We start from the raw sequence: 21,434 nt of genomic DNA on the forward strand, positions 1-21,434 counted from the left end.
GAGTTGCCGTGTTATTCGATGTTTATTCCGGATAGCTTGACTCAAGCGCATATGGATCCTGGGCACCGTCTCCAAACTTTCCCCACAAAAATAACATGTCATGACACCAAACTTCTACAGTATAACAAATGTGGTTTGTACTCACAAAAAGATGAATTTGAAACTTTGTACATAGTCCAGGAGTTTATTAGTAACAACACACGAGACGATTAGCTTTTCTGCTGCTAAACATCCGTCGACGTCACTTCCTCCAGCTGGGACTGTCCACAGCATGGCAGGTTTGTGTTTTAGTCCACAGCCAGGATATATGCACGAGTGTGGCATCGTCTTCTATTTATTAAACGTGGTAAAATTTAAATCCGAAGTGGTTAATTTCTAGTTGTAGCGCAAGCTGTCTTTTTGAGTTTTCCGCCTTCCGGACTCACGTGTATTTGTTTCCATCAACAAAGTCCCAGCTGGAGGAAGTGACGTCGACGGATGTTTAGCAGCAGAAAAGCTAATCGTCTCGTGTGTTGTTACTAATAAACTCCTGGACTATGTACAAAGTTTCAAATTCATCTTTTTGTGAGTACAAACCACATTTGTTATACTGTAGAAGTTTGGTGTCATGACATGTTATTTTTGTGGGGAAAGTTTGGAGACGGTGCCCAGGATCCATATGCGCTTGAGTCAAGCTATCCGGAATAAACATCGAATAACACGGCAACTCTGTTGATGTAAGCCTGCGGCAGAAAACACTTCGGGTGTACAGGTGGATGGGTGTCACGGTTCAAATGGCATTAGGGTGATTCTACTCCGAACCATCGCTTTAAGTACAGCGCTTGAATGAGAAGTGACAATTCGATGTCACCAACATAAAACTCTAACAAGAGGCATAAAGGTGTAAATGAAATCTTGTGACATTTCAAGCAAGAGTGAGACGCAAGAGGACAAACCAAAGCAAACCAGCCACACACACACTCACACTGAGACAGACACACACACAGAGACAGACAGACACACACACAGGCACACACAGACACACACACAGAGACAGACACACACACACACACACACACACACACACACACAGACACACACAGACACACACACAGGAAGGAACCGAGCGAGCGGCATTCTGTTGTTTTTTCAGGTGTCAAACGCTCTCCTTGTTCTGGAATGTTATCACTTAAGGTGCTGCCTAGGGCACAGATAGCAGCCTCTGCTCCTGCTCGTTCGCTCTCTCCCTCTCTTTGCCTCTCTCTCTCTCTCCCTCTCTTTGCCTCGCTCTCTCTCTCTCTCTCTCTCTCTCTCTCTCTCTCTCTCTCTCTCTCTCTCTCTCTCTCTTCTTCTCCCGCTACCACAGCAGCGCAGCACAAAAACAAACAGGCAGCAACGCAACCCGATACGCCCAAACCAACACACTTATGAAAATAAAACACACACACACACACACACACACACACACACACACACACACACACACACACACACACACAACACACACACACACACACCACACACACACACACACACACACACACACACACACACACACACACACACACACACACACACACACACACACCAAAAGACACAGCAGCGCTTAAAGGGAGAAACGCACTACTACATAATACTACTAGGCCTACCATCTCGCCAGCCTTTAGTCTAAACCACATTATTTATTAATGACGGGAGGGGAGGCAGGCGATTTGAGGAAAACAGAGGACTGATAGAGTAGAGGACTGGTGAAATTAAAAACAAAGATCATTCGTGATCACATAGTGACTGGGTCTGTCTGTGTTCTGTCTCTCTGTCTGTCTGCTCGTCTGCCCTGCCCTGCCTTGCATTGCCTTGGGTCCTCCTTGTGCTGCCTGCCATTTTAAATTATTCACTGGGAGGGAGAGGTGAATGTATTTAAAGAAGAATCAATACCATTAAAAGAACAGAGCTCTCTTGATAAGCGCTCTCTCCATCCCCCCTCTCCCTCTCTCTCTCTCTCCTTCTCTCGGACGGTCTGTCCGTGCCTCGGGCTACAGTCTACTGCTACCGCTGCCCCACTCTCCCATTACTCTCTCTGGCCCAGCCCAGCCCAGCCCAGCCCAGCCCAGCACAGCCCAGCCCAGCCCAGCCCAGCACAGCCCAGCCCAGCCCAGCCCAGCCCAGCCCAGCCCAGCCAGGCTTTGCCCATCAGATACAAACAGGGCTTATGGGGCTGTTTGGAGTTCAAATGAACAACACACATCAAATCACTCTCACTTACTACCCAGCTCCAACCGCCATACACACATACGCCAGATACCTCAACACACACACAGACAACAACACACCACATCACTCTCACTTAGTCGACTGAACCCCTATATCGCCGCACACCCTCAAATGGACAACAAAACACACAAAATCCCTCTCCTCTCCACCCCAAATCCTCTCTCTCTCTCTCTCTCTCGCTCATATCTTTCCTGCCTTGCTAGCTAGCTATCCATAACTGCTTACCTTCGTGCAGCCCCTGTGTGTGTGTTAAATGTTCATGATTACAGGTTACATTATCAGAGGAGTATTTGTGTGCTTTATGTGCTGTGCTGAGGGCTAGGGTCTGGCCTGGGTCTGGGTGGACGTGGAGGGATGAGTAGTAGAGTGGAGGAGGGATGGAGAGGTGGAGGGGAGGGGAGGAGAGGCTGCTGTGCTGTGCTGTGCTGAGGGGCCAGGGTCTGGTCTAGGTGGACACGGAGAGGAGTGCAAGGAGTAGAGGGGAGGGGAGAAGAGCAGAGAGGGGAGGGGAGTGTTTTCCTCCCCGTCTCCGCCATCCTGTCTCCAGGCCATGGGAGGGGGGAGTGTGGGGCTCGGTAGGGCTGGCGGTGGGGCAGGGGGGGGGTGGGCTTGACTTATGGAGAGCCTGACTGAGGAACGCACAGGGATGTGAAATACGATCCGCGCAACACAGCCCCTCTCTCTCTCGCTCTCGCTCTCCCGTTCTCTCTCTCCCTTTCCTGATCTCTCCCTCTCTCTCTCTACCTTCCTCTTCCACCGTCACCTCTCCAGAGCGTACTGGAGTCTACATAAGCAACTTGATCCCACCGGCGCTCGCAAACCCCCCACCGCCGGCTTGCATCACCTTCCCCCACCACCAACTCCAACCCCACCCCGCCCCACACTATCTCTGCGCGGCTGAGATTGAAACACATACTCAGACAGCTCTGCTGAGGCGGCAGCGCGCGGACGTGGGGAAGGCAGAGGCAAAGTGAGGAGGAGAGGAGCAGACACCTCACCAAAACCGCAGAGATCAGTCATTTAAAAACAGAAAAACAGCTCGAATTATTTCATCAGTGTTTTTGTGCACGTGGTCAACATGTGGTCGCTGTGAAAGACAAAACTGCAGGTGTGGCACAGGAAGGCAAGAGGGTAACACCTCTAAAAAACAAACAAACTTAGAAACATGCCCCCTAATAGAGACCCCTATTATCAGACGGTCATAGCAAGACTGGCAATAACAACAGAGTTGTAATGCTTTCGTAAAAGTCAGTCTGCAATATTGCAGTAAAGCTTTTCTGCAAAAATCCAAGCCAGTGTTTCCCATACAGAGCATCCTGTGGCGCAGCACCACAGAATAAAAAGCAAGCACCACAAATTGATCTACGCTACCTGAGTTTCGCCATGAATACGCTTTATTCGACCTGGACGCGACATTGACATGCTTGATTTACCGAATCACATATCTCTGGCTTGTCAGCCTGGGGCAATCGTTGATATGAACTTCCAATTGATTTCCGCCTAACCAAGTCATAGCTCATTACTTTGAAATTGGCTTGATTTTAGCCGCTGAAATTCGCTTGGGTTTCTTTGCTTCCGGAGAATTCGCTTTGGTCGCTGTATCAGCCGACCCTCCGTAGAGGAATAACGACTTCAGATAGGTCGGTCTTGGTGTACTGTACAGTGTACACATATCTCAACACTTATACCAGCCCAATCTTTTCTGCCCATAGCATCACACGATGCCACTTGGCCTGTAGGAAACAATGCCAGTGTGTCAGACAGAACAGTGTGAAGAGTCAGCGTCAGCGATGAACAAACCATGAGGCTAGTCCTAGTAGTAGCCATTATTGTTGCCAAACTGATAGCCATTGGGAGCAATTACTGAGAAGACTGGTATGAACTTCTGAAAGCTTTGATGTCCTTAACTTACATCAAGGAAATGGACCTAGTAGCGCACTCTGCTGACAACATTAGGGCAAGAAGGCTGTGAAAAGTTACAAAACATATATAGGGCTGCAATGTGGTCAAAAACATCCACCAGGCAATACACTTCCCTCTGGGATAAATACAAAATCTATAATCTGATTTGCGTTCTCTCTACTCTCCCCATCAAATTCTAAGCTTACTGGATGTGCCAACAGGTATACCCTCCAAGTCCCTCCTGAACTCCACAACACGCTTGACAGCAAACCTTATACTCCTTTGGACTACCTTTGAATAAAAAACTTCAGGCATAACAGAGAGAGAGAAGTTAAGAAGGGGTAGGGAGCTTAGCAGGCACGACTCCTTAGCAGTGAGCTCTTTCCCAAGAGAATAGCAGCGCTGATCACCCTCTCTTTAATCACGGAGGGGGGCCTATCAGGCCAATCAGCGTATTGAATGAGCAGCAGGAGCAGAACCATTGAGCTTTGACACACTGCTTATTTACATTTCTCTCTTTCTCTTTCTCCTTCTCTCTCTCTTTCTCTCTAACACACACATACACCCGCTCTCTCTCTCTCAAACACAGACACACAGACACAGAAACACATACACACACACACACCCATGCTTGTTTTTTGTTAATTGTGGGGACCTTCCCTAGTAGTCGGGGACCCAAAGTCCCAAAATTGGGTTGGACCTGACACGGCGCGTTATACTTTTTATTTGTGATTTTTATGATAGTTCTATCCCTTAGGACAAATAATTGGAGGGTCTGCTCGGTCGGAAATATCGCGAAAAAAAGTTGTGCCTATTTTAATGCATGTACCCTTCATTTTTCGAGAGAAATTTCTGAAAAATGAAAAATGACCTGAAATCCTTGGTGGCTTGGGTAAGCTGTCAATAAAGGCTTTCCTAGTGCACAGGACACAACTACTGACTATATTAAATTAAGAAAATATTGTTAAACCACATTTGAACATGATTTTGTCTCAATTTTATGTCATAAAAATAGGCGTTTTTTCCCTTTTTTGATATATTTTGGACTTTTCTTCATCTGCAATCAGGTTTTTTGTCAAGGTTTGACACCAAACAATATGCCATTCTTTTTATTAAGCACTATACTGATTCCACAGCAAAAACTATAAAAATACAACCAAAATCGATGGATCTGTGTGACTTCAACTCTAGTTTGTGATCAATAGGCCCAGAAACTCAATCAATAGGCCCAGAAACTCAATAGAATTTCCGGCTACAATCAAAATGCTGAAAAGCACACTGAATACTTCACAATATGCCACACACACACACACACACACACACACACACACACACACACACACACACACACACACACACACACACACACACACACACACACACACACACACACACACACACACACAGTAATCTGGGGATCATACAATGATTTGCACCCCCCACAACGTACATATGTAGGCCTACTATGTACAGTACCGTACATCACCTGTATATACTTTACATACTTTGTGGATTTGACAGTGATCTATTTTCACAGAAGGGGGAGATGGCAGATGTTAACAACTACCATTGAACACCTAGCGTACCTTCTGCCATCTGCAGGCACAGTAACCAAGAGGAAAGCCTAGAGACTACTCTCAAAATTGTGAAAAATACATTGTGTGGAGTACACATTTTTTAAATCCTGAATGAAATTAAGGTATTGAGCAGCATACATACATAGATATGAAAAACACAATACATATTATTGCACAACATATTTAACATATAACACACATTTAACTATAAGTCAGTTCACACAACCACACACATAATGTAATACACATCATATACACAGTGCACATACAGCAGTATGTCATGGAGATGAGGTTCTAGTGATAAAATGTCCATTCATTACCAGAAATAGCTCACTTCTGGCTTGAAAGTTGTGGGTCCTCATCTTCCAGTCTTGGTATATGAGAGGGTGGTGTTACCATAAGAATATGTAGGCCTATCATATTCAAGCAGGCACAAATGCACATGGTGCATACTATGAGGTCACACTCAATCTGCAATATCTGGACTGTTTCCATCCAGTTACTTTAAGTTTTCACCAAGGTATTGTGTGATGGTAGAATTTGAACACTGTATTAAGCCTTCTCCAACCAACCTCAAGATTCTGAATGAGATTGAGATCTAAGCTCTAACTCTAATACCAATTATGTTCCCTGAACCAATAGGTGCAACAACTCGTTTTAACTTTAAAACTTCTTTAAACAAAAGAACATATAATGTCATGTAAAATATGCTAGTCTGTTTGAGGGGTTCAAAATAATCGCTGAAATATTTGGTGACAGGTCTAATTTCCTGTTTCCTGTCTAAGAATGAGGAAAGCTGAATCAATATGTAATTCTATATATATTTTTAAATACAGGCATATTCATCAGGCTCACATTTTAATGAGACATCATTGGTACACATGGATTGTCCACCACAAAGTCTAGACCTCAACCTCACTGAGAATCTTTGGGATATCCTGGACAAGGCGTGGCATAGTGCCCAGCCTCTACCATCATCCATATAAGATATTTTATTGGTGAAAACTAGGTGAAAGTAAGTCCAGACTTTGTAGAAGTTTATTAAGACAATACAACACCAAATTTGTATAACAATCAAAGAAAACGGCAGTCATACAACATGTGTGTGAGACCCTTTTGATGCTGATGTTTTAGGCCACACTGTGTAGAACCCTCTCTTATAGAATGGAGGGGTGGTTCTCCTAAAGTTATCCACCTGTCGCCTATACTCCCCCTCCAGCCCACCCTTGATCCACCTCACAATTACAGTGTCATTATGGAAACTTGCATGTGGTAGGCCTAGATATAAGTGCTGTAGCAAAAGTAGGTAGAGGATGAACAATACCAAGGAGAACACCATTCTTTGTGGCACTCCAGTGCTGCTGACCACAATTCTGTATCCACCATCTGCAGAAGTGTGTCTCTAAGCAAGAGTGGCTGGATGTTGGAGGCACTACTGGAGAAGTCAAAGAACATTATTCTCACAACACTGTCTCCTTTGTCCAAGTGAGAATGTGCCCTATGCAGTAGTTACAGGATAACATCCACACCTCCCACATTCTCCTGGTAAACTAACTATATGGAATCCAATGCATGGCGAACCTGGGTTTTCTTTTTGTAGAGCAGCAGTACTCAGTCAGATGTCTTCATTTAATATGAGCAGCTGGTCTGTAATCATTGGGGTGTGGCTTTTTGGGGACTGGTATGAGGGATGAGGTCTTCTACTGTAGGTACAATCTATAGGCGCCTCACCCATTTATACACTCTCGTTGACAATGTACTGCTGTGGCTCAGCTACCTCTTTTGCACATGTTTTAAATATTACAGGCTTGAGGCCCAAAATAAACAGTACCTCAATATGTACTGTAAAATACACAGTACATCAATATTTCACTTTATATAATAGTTAGATCCGGTCGAATTATTTCACAAATTTTGATTGGACAAGAGGCGTTCTACACGTCACTAGGAGTGAGGGTATCCTCCAACACTCTATGAATGACTCTTCACATCTAATAATCACTCCGCGACCAAATATACAAAGTAACCGTAACCAACGTGGTGCGCGTTGCGCAGCAACCAAAGACAATAACTGGAACTATTTTTCTGGAGCGGAGGAACAAGCAAATAAACAATCAGATAAAGTAATTGAAATTTAACATTTAACATTTCTTTCAATGAACTAATTGTGTTAGCAAAGGAACTATTGTATAAAAGCAATATAACACTTGTGGTCGTGAGGTTGTTCTGGGACACCCTCACGGGTGTAATTACCTACGGCACTCAGCCTGCGGCTTCGTGCCTGCGACGAATCACACCCGTGAGGGTGTCCCGGAACAACCTCACTCCCACTCGTGTCATATTGCTTAAACAGCACACTTCATATACAGTACATACATATAAACAGGGAAGGCACTTATACCAGTGTTCCCAGTGTGCATAGACATGTCCCTCTTTGACCTGGATCAACAAATTGTGCTATCAGTTTGAAATAAGTTAACTTATGTAACTTTTGTAGTGCAGGGATGGAATAGCCAGCATAATGGCTTGGAAATATCACACTCTTCCCTGCTCATGTTGGCATCAGCCTCCAGTGTATCATTCAGGATGCAACACAGATATGTTGTGGTATTTGCTACCTAGCTGTTAGATAGATGGAAAGGAGGGAACTGTGTTACATTATCACACTCTTCCTATTAATATTATTAATGTCAGACTACCCCATAATCATAACAAATATAAAGGAGCTGTTGGAACCAACTGTTAATTGGAGATAGAATGGTATGGTTGGCTGCATATAACAAGTGATTAATCATCACCAACTATAGGCCTACTACCTGTTTGTTACCTAGACAGGTAATCGATAAGCATTAAATAAGGAGATAAAATTCCCCTCTGTCGTACCCTGTTGCTGACATTAAAACGTGTAGATAGGATGTTCGCCCATTTAACATGCACATGTTGGTTAGAGTACCAGTAGGCTAAACGTTTTACCAAACTACTGGGAACTCCTCCATGCAGAGGTTGAGAGTCACTATTGAAATGATCTCCTACATTTTCACTGTACTGCAGAATAGAACATTCAGTGGACTCAAAGCAGTATCTCAGCGCTTCTTCTGCTTCTGGTGTCCACATCCTCACAGTGCGTGTGGTAGTAGATAATACTAATTTCTGGTAGAAGAGACATTGAGATTCAGGTAGAAGGTACATAGTTGGGCCTTGCTGACCACTGAGCCTATGTGAATACTCCAGGACAGGTCTTCAGCTGCAGTGTCCTCCAGGGATTTAAAGATGTTGACCGTCTCCACCACCTACAAGTCACCACTACATGGGTTTGTGATTGTTTTTGTGAAAGTCCACAATGATTCCCTTGTTGTTTTTAGACTCCAGGACGAAGCTATTGTTTTTACACCATGACGGCAGATGTTCTGTCTTGTTCCTGTAGTCTTGTCTTCATTCATAATTAGTGTGACATTATGTTAGCGAATGAGGAGAAAGAGGCAGTTGTGGGTGAACAGGGTGTAGAGTAGAGGGCTTAGCTAACGCCCTTGCAGTGTGCTGGTGTTGATAGCAAGAGGGAACAGTTAGAGAGGAAATCCACAGTACATGATGGTTGGTCAGGCTCAGATAGTGGGGTTCAGAACAAAGACTCTGAGGACTGGATGGTGCTGAAGGTAGAACTGTAATTCAAAATTGTGCATATGTGTTCCTCAGCTTCATGTTCTCCAGTAGTATGAAGCATGCAGGTGATGATGTCCTGTGTAGAGCAGTTTGCCCTGTATGCAAACTGAAATGGGTTATGTTAATCCTGAAAATATTGGCTTTCCAGAGAGTTACCATACTGCAGAGTGGCAGGTCTGTTAGGTGTTTAATGGTAGTTGTGTAGGCCTGCCTTTCCCCCTTCTGTGTAAGTAGCTCACTGCGTCACATCCAGGAAGTAGGCATATGTATGTGTGGGGTATGTTCAGGTGTGCAGGGTGTCACCTGGGGTGAACATGATTGAAGGATCCCCAGATTGTGTGGGTGGGTGTATGTGTGAGTGGGTGTGTGGGTGGGTGGGTATGTCATATTGCTCAGTATTCAGCATGCCTTTCAGCATTTTAATTGTAACCTGAAATTCTATTGACTTTCTGGGCCTGTTGATCACCAACTAGAGTTCAAGTCCCCACAGATCCATTGATTTTGGTTGTATTTTCATATTTTTTGCTGTGGTATCACTATACTGCGTACTGAAAAGAATGGCATATTGTCTGATGTCAAACCTTGAAGAAAAACTTGATTGGCAGAGAAGAAAAGTTGAAAATATAGCAAAAAAGTGAAAAAACGCCTAATTTTATGACATAAAATTGAGCCAAAATCATGTTCAAATGTGGTTTAACAATATTTTCTTTATTGAATATAGTCAGTAGGTGTGTCCTGTGCACCAGGCAAGCCTTTTTGGACAGCTTAACCAAACCACCAAGGATTTCAGGTCATTTTTCATTTTTCATAAATTTCTCTCGAAAAATGAAGGGTACATACATTAAAATAGGCACAACTTTTTTTCGCGATATTTCCGACCGAGCAGACCCTCAAATTATTTGTCCTAAGGGATAGAACTATCAAAAAAATCATATATAAAAAGTATAACGCGCCGTGTCAGGTTCCTCCCATTTTAAAGCACTTTTGAGGGTTTGGGTCCCCGACTATTGACTCCCGGCATATCCAACTGAATGGGCCCAGACCAAAATAAAACCCTTACCTGTGATTAAGATTTGGGTCATTTCACGTGAAATCAGGCACTTTGGGACCTGACCGACACAGATTTCAATCATACTTGCTGTGCCTGTTTAGTAGCAAGGTAGCACCCCGGAACTGCATTTGTGTGAATCTGACACCAATATTAAGGGAGAAACAGACTAGCAAAGGTTTACATATGAGGGTAGGACACTATACATTCAGCCTTGATTATATCAGTCAGTGTAAGTCACAAAAAGATGTCTGAGGTGTTGTTTGAAAGCTCTTTTCTGGCTCTACAAAGTACACACACAGCATGGAATACAACAACCTTCAGAATATGAATTATGATACATTGAAAAATTAAAAATTGAATATCAAAAAAACTTATATTTTAAAATGGCTGGTTTCTTGTCTAAACATAGCCTGTAAGGTCATAAACAGCACCTGAAAATGGGGTGTTTTGGTTATTTATTCATTTCAGAGATAATGAGACAACGGTTTATAGGAGTTGTAATGAAGTTGTAATAGAGTAGTGTCAGGGACAGGACTGGACTGGCCATCTGGCATAACGGGCATTTTCTCGGTGGGCCCTGCACTCTTGTGGGGCCCTAGTCCAGATACTCAAAAACTACGCAGCTTCTGCCCATTGTCAATGGACACAGTGGAAGCTAGACCATTTTGAGCATTCAGAGAAAGCAGGGTTGAAAGAATAAGCTGAGTAAAGGAATTTTCTAAATGTTCAAGCATCAAAGGGTATGTTGTAGCTCTATATGATGGCAACTAGTGGCTAGCATGCGTTGAGGGATGTATGCCTGTCATGTGATATTACTATGGCATTACCATATTAATAATAGGTGATTTGTATGATGCCATATTTTTTAGTCCCATTATCTCTGAAATAAATAAGCTTAAAGAACCAAACACCAGCATTTCAGGTGTTGTTCATGACATTGCAGGCTATGTTTAGACAAGGAACCGGCCATATTAAAATATACGTTTTTTTGATATTCAATTTTTAATTTTTCAATTTATGATAATTCATATTCTAAGGGTTGTTGTATTCCATGCTGTTTGTGTAATTTGTAGAGCCAGAAAAGAGCTTTCAAATAACACCACAGACATATTTTTGTGACTTACACTGACTGATATAATCAAGGCTGAATGCATAGTGTCCTACCCTCATATGTAAACCTTTGCTAGTCTGTTTCTCCCTTAATATTGGTGTCAGATTCACACAAATGCAGTTCTGGGGTGCTACCTAGCTACTAAAGAGGCACAGCAAGTATGATTGAAATCTGTGTCGGGTCCCAAAGTGTCTGATTTCACGTGAAATGACCCAATTTTTGTGTGTAATTTCACCAGTTACAACAAAATGACCAAGAAAAACACTGTTGAATTTGTGGGGATCGCAATTTGGTGGCCAAAAAGCACCATTTGTCAGGTTTTTGTTTGTTAATGGAAATGTTTGGAGCCCACATAGATACACAGACAGGCAGACACACACACACACACACACACACACACACACACACACACACACACACACACACACACACACACACACACACACACACACACACACACACACACACACACACACACACACACACACACACCCTACCTCTTCCCCATTCCTCTCGCCAGTGATCCCACAGTCTGGCTTGCTTCTTTGCCGCTCTCTCCTTTTTGTCTGTCTTCAGCACAATAATGCAGTGACTGCCCGGGGTAAGCCGAGGAATGCACAGCTGCGTGGCATATGTATAATGCAACCCTGTAGAATATTTTTCCCCCTCAAAAGATAACTCCCCGTCTTTTTCCCAGACCCAGACCAGGCCAGACCGAGCCTTTTCCTCTCAGCTACTCCCTCTCCCTTGCTCCCCCACCCCGCCTTTTAACCAGACTGTTTCACAGGCTCTGCTTACATCTGTTTTTTGACCTCCCTGTGTTCCAGCGCCGATAAATGCCCGCAGCACAGACACGAAGCGAGGGAGAGAGGGAGATGGCAGAGAGGGAATAAAGTCAAGCGGTGGACAACCAGGAGTCCTTTGTTTTGTACCACCAGAACAAGGAGTGCATTATGCGACTGCACCTTATAATCGCGTAAATTGAACCAAATAAAAAGTGACATGACACACGGGAAAGCAACAGTGTGTAATTAAAGATTGCAGCACACACACACACACACACACACACACCTTTGCGTGTCACGTGGTTGGGCTCTGGTCATTAGTATCGTTGGATGGACAATAAGAACTATTGCAAAGTCAGACAACAAAGCCAGAAACTAAAATGACAAAAATGTTGAAGAGGCATATAAGATGTCCATTAGTTTGCTGATAATTTCTACCATGCACATGCGTAACCTCCAAAGCAGACTCCATAAAGACTGATGAGGCATTTCCTGCTTAAATTATAATAGCTGTGAACATGTTTACATAAACACGACGCATGGCATTGTTCTCCTGATGTTATCTGCCACACATTGACTTGTTAGTATGACAAATGTTTGCGAAATCACAACAAAGCTAACTGCTCAGTCTGAATTGCAGCAAAATTACTTTCAAAGTGGAAAGGGGTACGTGTACGACACATCTGATCTACTCAGGAACAACAGCAATAGTTGGGGCTGTGGTGATGCACTTCCATATTTTTAATTAAAATCAAGCTTAAACAAATGAAACATGTATGCATACACAGTTGCCCTTGATGACCCGAAAACTTTACGGAACAAAATACTTCAGGAGTTGTAGCTACCTAGCGATAGCTATTGCTAAAATCTTTGATGTAGCCACCACCTCAGACATTACGAAAAGTAGAAAGTCTGGTACATTTTCACTGCTGACCACATGCAAGTCGTTTTGCCGACACGTTTACTCCAATCTAGAAGATTAGTCAGATCATCGTGCACCAATCAAATACAACATATCATAATGACCAAATAAAACGCCTAACTTCTACTACGCTCCTACATTTGCTAAGTTCAGCCAATCAGTATACTTTTGTACGATTCATGGCAGGCGTTATGCTTATTCGGGGGAATACATACAACTTTCAGACTGTTTGGGCTTTCTTCGTCAACTAAACAACCAATATCACGTACCAGTATTAACTTTTTAGCGCAACAAAGTTTTGCTCCGATCCCACGGCATTCACGTTAGCTGGATTAGCCTGGAAGCTACCGTAGGTATACAAGCTAGCAAGCAAACCAGGGAGGGATAGGAAAACACTTTCACTTACTTACCAGTCTCGCGCCTCTATATTGACATAAATATCCCCAAACACGACGAAGCGACTGTTGGTAGACGTGTCTATGAATTGCCTTCCACAAATCACCCAGTTTCAAAACGCTTTCTCTGTTTTAAAACGCTTCTGTCGTGTTTCGTACCGACTGCGTTCAACTGCCAGCCTTCCAATCACTGCAATGTAGACTACAAGTGTGAGGCAAGTCTAGTCAGAAATGTTCTAAGCTATGAGATAGCCGTCTCTCATTGGCTCCCATTATAGCCCCGCTGGCGCACGCAGCCAAGTAAAAGATGAATGGGAGCCTATTGGGCTAAATGGCTCAGCAGGGATTTGTGACGATTCTGTTCTCTGGTTTGTAAAGATGTGTGCACATTCTGTACCTTATCATGGAAGTTGTATTAGAAGTGAAGTTAAAGGTTCCTGACATGGCTTTGTTCTCCCAAAGACGTGTTAGTTTTGTCCTGCAACACGCTAGCATTCGGCTAATACCTGCTGGCTGAGGAATCTCTGCGACTATTCGCGACCAGAGCTGACGAGAGACGTACTCTGACTGATCCTCCTAGCAGAGACATCTACGGTCACACACCTCAACCCCCACCACCGTCCAACATGTTAATTGAAGGTGCCCAAATTCTTAAGGATGAGCGCAGTCATTTCCTTTACCCCATGTACACATGCCGCTTTTCCACCACCTTAAATGCAATAAATAACAGGTGTCCGCAACAATCCTAACATAACTTTAAACACATCGACATCTGAAGTCAGACTTAAAACTACAAAACAAATGGCGTAGTGCCGTAAAGTCGATTGTCACGTGTTATGTCATTGCTATAGTTGAAATAAGGGTCATTTTCACGAATCTAACACTTGACAAGATGCAAACGTGTCGGCAAATGCTTTCACTTACTCATATTTATCGAACGCGACTTCATTGTTTCCAGGGAAAAAATCACACGGGCAGATAGTTCAAAGAGAAGCGTACAGCCCCATTGGCACCCATTCATTATTTACTTGGCTGCGATAACATAGCTGCAGTGCCACTCCTGGCCACACCAGCTAGTTGTCGTTCTTGTACAAGATTCCATTTTCTTTGGTCTAGTTGATGTCGGACCACTAGCAGCCCGACTGTCGACTCAAGCCACCTGCAACGCCCCCTAGCGAGATTAGACGAAAACAACCATATTGTGCGAGGTTCTCTTGCAAGGACAGCGTGGGATGGTGACATAGGTCTGCCAACAGACAGAAATATCAAAATATCAGACAGAGTCACCAGTATACTTGATACATAGATTTTATTACTCTTTGCTCGAGTCAAACAATCAAATTGACATGTAACAGTGCACAGGTATCTGAACATTTTCAAGAACAAAACTGAAGGGATGATGCAAAAACATATTTCCCCCCTTTATGTCATGTGATTAAAAAACATCTCCTTCCATGGTTGAAGTTTTGTCTCTGGCTAGCCTTTAATTTTAATCAACAGCATGCTTCAATCAGCTCATCAATGTACAAAAAAGGAATCAGCAGTTCTCCCTGCATTGAATGCAAAGCAAACAGCTGACAAATTCTTATAGGCTACTGTGAATACCATTTCTATATTTGGTGAGTAGGACACAGACATTCAAAATATTTGTGGATTGTGAGAAATAAACATGCATGTTAAAAAAATGTCTGTTTGCCGACCATTCATCTTTGAGGATGAGTCCATCCTCTTTGCCATGTAAATAGGCGATAACACTGCTGTACCATGTTGAAGCATTACACATTATTTCTTGGTAGGCCTATTTTCCTCATTTTGTATCAGCACCTGAGGCCAAAGGCCATCAAAAGGGCCGCAACAGTATGCTTATCTTCACAGCTCTATTAATTCACTGTATTTAACAAGGCATTTTTGATGGTTAAATGTGTAACTTTGTAAATAAAGTGGCAATTGTTTTGTCTCAAATAAAAAAAGAACCCCGCCCCTAGTCCTAAATGACCTACAGTGGCATACAAAGCATGTTACAGTACACATAGCTAAAGTCAAGGCCATATCAAGGTAATATTACTGAACGCGTTTAAAAAAAAAAAAAAAACACCTAAAATAAGCAAATAAATTGCCATTAGAGAACTTGTCTCTTCATGCTGAAAACAACCAAACATTCTCTTCATTGTTGATATTGTGTTGTAGTTTTGTATATTTATATATAGCTACTCAGTCTTGCCAAGCAACTGGTGCACAATCCTAATAATGACACAACTGAAAGAAAACTGCAGGCTTAAGCTACAGTGAAAAAGTACAGCAGCGCAAAAAAGAAGAAGAGCAGGGGGGAGGAAAAAAGAAACAAAAAAGTTAGGGTGTCACACATGAAGGACCCTCCAGAGGCCTTAATCAACTTCTTAATCAACTTATACAAATGATGGGTACTGTAGATTTCATAACATTGGTACAAAACACACACACGAGACTGCTGGGTATGATGGAGAAGGCAAAAGTGAAGGCAAACATGAGAGGATATTCATGAATAAGGAAGTCTACATCTGGGCTGTAGTCTTGCTAACTGTGGTGGAATGGATGTGATGATGTGAAGAGGGAAGTAGACTGGCAGGGAATGTTGTGTGAAGCACAACAGAGTAGGGGAATACAGATGGAAAAAAAAAACATTTGAATATAGCTGCTAAATTTTACTTCCTCCGTTTTGTTTAGATTTTTTTATGCAAAGCCTACACTGTAAAACATTTCAGCAAGTTAAACAGGAAATTAACAGCAGCTTAACAGCAGCTTAACTTTAACTGGCTTGCAATGTTTTACAGCGAACCCTCCACATTCACTTTGTTGAGTGAATTTATCCTTCAGAAGCCCACTGATCCAATGTGACACTAATCATCACAACGGAACTGACTGACAGTGTTATATAATCACGATAATCAAGACATATCGAACATGTGAATTTCAAGACTCACCCATTTGATCTTACAGAATTCTCCATGTACCGGTATACTGTGTATTCATTAAGATTATTCATTGAAATAACCTGCACTACTTCAAAACAAAGATCTTTTTTACAACCCAGCCTCACCAAAACCCATCATACTTGTTATAAACATTTCATTCGTCCTTGCATAACAACAGCATTAAGTCCTTTTCTTTACCCAACAAAAAGATTTTAAAAAACCGTCAGAGTGTAAACTATGTTTGCGCACTATTTCAGTGCACTTGTAGTTGTAACGTGGTCAAATAAGCTGGAAAGATCACTCACACTTAGCTGTTACAACTGTTCAGCAGCTGACGAAAAAAACAACCCTAAATTCTCAACCAAAAACAGTTATGAGCAATGTATTACTAAAGTATTCAGATTCTTCGCACTCCATGGCAGAACACAATACAAAATCACGGCCAAAAACTTCACATCATTTGAATTCCTCGCAATTTGTAGTTTAATCAGTCTATCAGATGAAAACACTTGAAAACAACCAAGGCAGTGTCCTTTGTAATATTTCACTTAAAAGACAAGTATGTCGCACACAGAGGCACACACAGACACAGTCACAATCACAAACATGGTAATACTGATGCACACATAACACACACACACACACACACACACACACACACACACACACACACACACACACACACACACACACACACACACACACACACACACACACACACACACACACACACACACACACACACACAGACACGCACACCACACAAGCACCTCACACAAAGTACATATTGATACAGTGTATAAAATGAGCCTGTCAGAGCACTGCACTTGCATACTTTAGTAAACAGTGAGTGTGAAATAACGTGTGATTTTGACCTTGTATGTTGACACAGAGAAGAAACCATGCATTTTTTCAGGGCAAAACCCAATTACAGCATATACAGTACTTAGGCCAAAGGTGAAGGCACATTACACGCATATAAAAGTAAGCTTTTGTAAGTTTGGCTTTAGGAAATGTCCTGAAATGTGAATCTGTCTTGTCTGATTTTGTAAAAAATAAATAAAGACCACAGATACACGTACAGAGGGCCGCATAGTTTTAAACACAGAGCTAAGGAGGGTGACAGAGTGAAAGATACAATTTTCACACTTAATGTAATGTTTGTGGTTGAAATGTGTCGAAATGTGAAAAGAAGTGTTTTGAGGGGCTATGAAAAATGATTAAGAGAAGCATGGTAATATTGCGCAACATGCATACTCCTGTGCAACCTCCTATTCTGGCAGTAGTGCATGAGTGCATGTGAATGAACTGTCATTCATGCAGACAGGAAACGGCCTCTTTTCAGCTACGAACTGATCAAATGCCGTCGCTATAATGTGACAGTGGTTGGACAGTGATTTGTGTCAATAGCACGGTCATAAATTAGCGCAAATAAACAATAAATAAAATACAGCACTTCACTAGGCAGTGATGGGCAAACTGTATTCCTTAGTTTTACAATCCAGTGCCACATATTCCAAACAGACCCAGCTTTACCAGTCCAATTCAACCAGGTGAAACCAATGTAATGATTACCTGGTTGAATTGGACAGGTAAAAACAGGTAATTTGGAATATGTGGCACTGGATTGTCACTAAGGAATCCAGGTTGCACATCACTGCCTGCGGGTCACTTATGGCTTTGACGATTAACTATCATTCTCATTGTGGCGTTGTCACGTTAGACTCATCATGTCATAGATCCAAGTCAAATATGGTATTTGTACTTTGACTGACACAGTTGTTCTGTTTTAGATTAGTGTGTTTTTTTGCCAGCACAGCTTCATGGCATATGGCACATTATGGCGTTATTGGCCATGTGGTTTGTTTGTTTGTTGTTGTTTGTTTGTTAAGTCGTCTAGACGTTGATGGCATGAGCATGCTTCTTGCACAGGGGCTTGTCCTTCTTGGAGTAGAAAGGCTGGCCCTCCAGGTTCACATGGCACACCTGGGAACAACGGGAAAAACAAAAACTACAATTAGAAACACAAGGTCAGAGTTTCCACAATTGTTTTTGCAGTAGCCGTCTGAAATATATTGCACACACAGACAAATCAAAAACAATGCTGACGGTATGATGTCATCTAGTGTGTCAGGTGCACAAGTTACGTCACCCAGACAACTGTCAATGTCAATGGCATACATTTCATAAATTTTTGCTTGCTGGGCACCCGTCAGCAACCTCTCTGCCCCCAGCCTGCCCCCACACCACATCACCTTACACGCCACCAGTGTCTCAATCAGTCAGCAACCTCCCATCACCACCCTACAACACTCACACGACCTCACAGCAACATGCCAAAATACCCCACCCCTCCTCTGCACTGCTTGTGACCCAGGATTGTGTTTCTGTTTTCAGATTCCCCCCGGGCCAATCATGAATGTTTGACAGGACAGTAAAAGAAAAAGTGTTGATTTCTGTCTGTGGAACCTAGAATCAAGTATCTTAAAGCACAAACAACGCAGATGTGTGAATATGGGTATGGATCTAGCCCCACAACCAAAGTGGCTTTTTTGACAGTTGTGTGCTTGCATGCTTGATCTTACAGCACAAATCAAGTTGGTGTTTGTGTGTGCGCGTGTCTGTGTGTGACCATCGATCTGTGTGTGTGTGTGTGTGTGTGTGTGTGTGTGTGTGTGTGTGTGTGTGTGTGTGTGTGTGTGTGTGTGTGTGTGTGTGTGTGTGTGTGTGTGTGTGTGTGTGTGTGTGTGTATCTTACCGCACAGACAAAGCAGGTGTCGTGCCAGGTGTGGCCAAGGGCCTCAATGAATTTGTCCCCGGCCTCCACAGGGAAGTCACAGCCATGGCACTTGGTGCTGAAGAGGGCAATGTAATCTGCACAACAGTCAACAAACAAACAAATCATCTGTCAACTCAATATTACATATATTATCATTACCATTTCATTATTTATATATTATGCTATATTATATTTTATACTATATTGTGTTATTATATGTTATTGCTATTGCTGCTGTTATTTTATTATACTATACACCGGTATTTTTATTATATAATATTTTCCATATTTTGTAGCTGAGCCTTTATTTAGCCAATGCACATTAATATTTCTCCTTTTGTGATGGTAGTAGGTCAGATAGGCCTACACCGCGCTCTTCCGTGTGGTGCGTCTCCAATTGAATAACTTGGAAGGTGAAAAAGTGGATCGCACTCGGGTTCTTCTTTTCTTCTTCAGAGACTGACGAAGGCAACAGCCGAAACGTTTGTCTACACTTCTGCTGCTATGTAAATAATAAAAAATAAAAATGAAGAGAAGAAGAACCCGAGTGCGATCCACTTTTCCACCTTCCTTATGTGATGGACCATGTAAAAATATCTAGGCCAGGGATGCACATTTAAGTTTTGAAACAAACCTTTGCTCACACCTCTGCTAACTCCTACTTATGTGTTCCACAACAATACTGTCTACAAGGTCAGGGCTTTACAGTGACACCCCGACCATTTGAAAGTAAGGGAATGTGCTGCATGTGTGAATAGGAGCCTTTCAAAAAGGTAGTGTGCTATTTTGCAAAAAAATGTGGCTGTGAATCTGAAAAAGTTAAGTCAAACCCTGACTTGACCTTTTCAGCTTCACACCCACATTTTGAGTTTTTTGGGGCAAAATTGTGCATTAATTGCAAAATTGCACACTTGTAAGGCCGCTCGGTGCTCCGTACCTTTCTCGCAGTAAGGCTCCCCGTCCTCCATGTGGAAGAGGCTGTTGCCAAAGGCCTTCCCGCAGGCGGCACACACGAAGCAGGTGGTGTGCCAGGTCTGCCTCAGAGCATGCATCACTTCCTGTGGACAAAACAGCAGCAACCTGCTTAACCCTTTCATTAAAAACCCTTTGAGCATACAAACAGAATAAAATGAGAGCTGCGTTTGCACTTGCTGATGAAAGTTGTCCCATAGACTTACAGGTGGTCTCTTTCCTTCCTTACCCTATGTGCTGTCGTTTTGTGGTTTGTAGACGTTTCTCTATCCAACTGTGGTGTATATGCCTGGTTAAAAAACTAAGAACTGAGCATAAACTTTGCTCTAGAAATGCAGCTGGTCTGTTAATCAGCGTTGTGATCGGCTTCTGTTCAGTGAAGCCAAATAGTGTGCTGTCTGCACTGTGGTATAGAGCAGAGGTTCTTAACCTTTTTCTCTTAACGCACCCCCTTACCTGTGCCGAAGACAAGCCACGCACCCCCATAGCAAACGTCTACACGTGTAGATGCACTAAAAGCTTATTTAAGTGTTTAATTACAATGATTCTTCCTTGAGACTTTAATCAATACCTTACTCACTTTACATGGGGACCAAAACACGTTTTAATTTGGTCTTGATTTGGCCTAATTATAATGTTTGCAAGCAGAATTTTGGTTGTCAACAATAACAAATTCTGTGCATCCCCTGAAATCTCTGGTGCACCCCCAGGGGGTGCCCGCACCCCAGGTTAGGAAGCACTGGTATAGAGGAGGCATTTCATGTGAACCCGGCAGGTCGCCGCGACACTTAGGTAGAATAGCTAGATGTTATTGTAGTTCTACGGAGGTGTTCTCTAGCTTGCCTTACAATCTTTAATCTATGCCTTTTATCAATTTTTCAGCAAACCATGCTCTTTTCATGAGGATCATTCCCAGATAGCATAATCTTTATTTAGGAGTTTAGACCCAAAACTGCATTACCATGTTGGCACGCTTCCAAATGGGTCTCAGGACCTAAAGTGTCCCAAAGTTAGCATGCCAAAATCAACCAAAATTAGCATGTATTGGCCCACGCTCACCCAAAGCCATTCTAAATTTT

General features: G+C 42.7%; 2 protein-coding genes across 2 annotated transcripts in view; both read right to left on the reverse strand.

Moving 5' to 3' along the window:
• Positions 1 to 13,842, reverse strand: part of bmpr1aa (bone morphogenetic protein receptor, type IAa) — an 81,940-nt gene extending 68,098 nt beyond the window's left edge. Inside the window, exon 1 of the mRNA XM_063191074.1 lies at positions 13,669 to 13,842. The gene's annotated coding sequence lies outside the window, so the exon portion shown is untranslated. The remainder of the gene's footprint in view (positions 1 to 13,668) is intronic.
• A 1,103-nt stretch (positions 13,843 to 14,945) lies between these two features.
• Positions 14,946 to 21,434, reverse strand: part of ldb3a (LIM domain binding 3a) — a 102,691-nt gene continuing 96,202 nt past the window's right edge. The window contains exons 19-21 of the mRNA XM_063191265.1: positions 20,321 to 20,441; positions 19,363 to 19,478; positions 14,946 to 18,590 (exon numbers count right to left, since the gene is read on the reverse strand). Coding sequence (XP_063047335.1) covers positions 18,501 to 18,590; positions 19,363 to 19,478; positions 20,321 to 20,441 — 327 coding nt within the window. The 3' untranslated portion in view covers positions 14,946 to 18,500. The remainder of the gene's footprint in view (positions 18,591 to 19,362; positions 19,479 to 20,320; positions 20,442 to 21,434) is intronic.

This window comes from Engraulis encrasicolus, chromosome 24 (genome assembly GCF_034702125.1).
Source record: "Engraulis encrasicolus isolate BLACKSEA-1 chromosome 24, IST_EnEncr_1.0, whole genome shotgun sequence".
Taxonomy (NCBI): domain Eukaryota; kingdom Metazoa; phylum Chordata; class Actinopteri; order Clupeiformes; family Engraulidae; genus Engraulis; species Engraulis encrasicolus.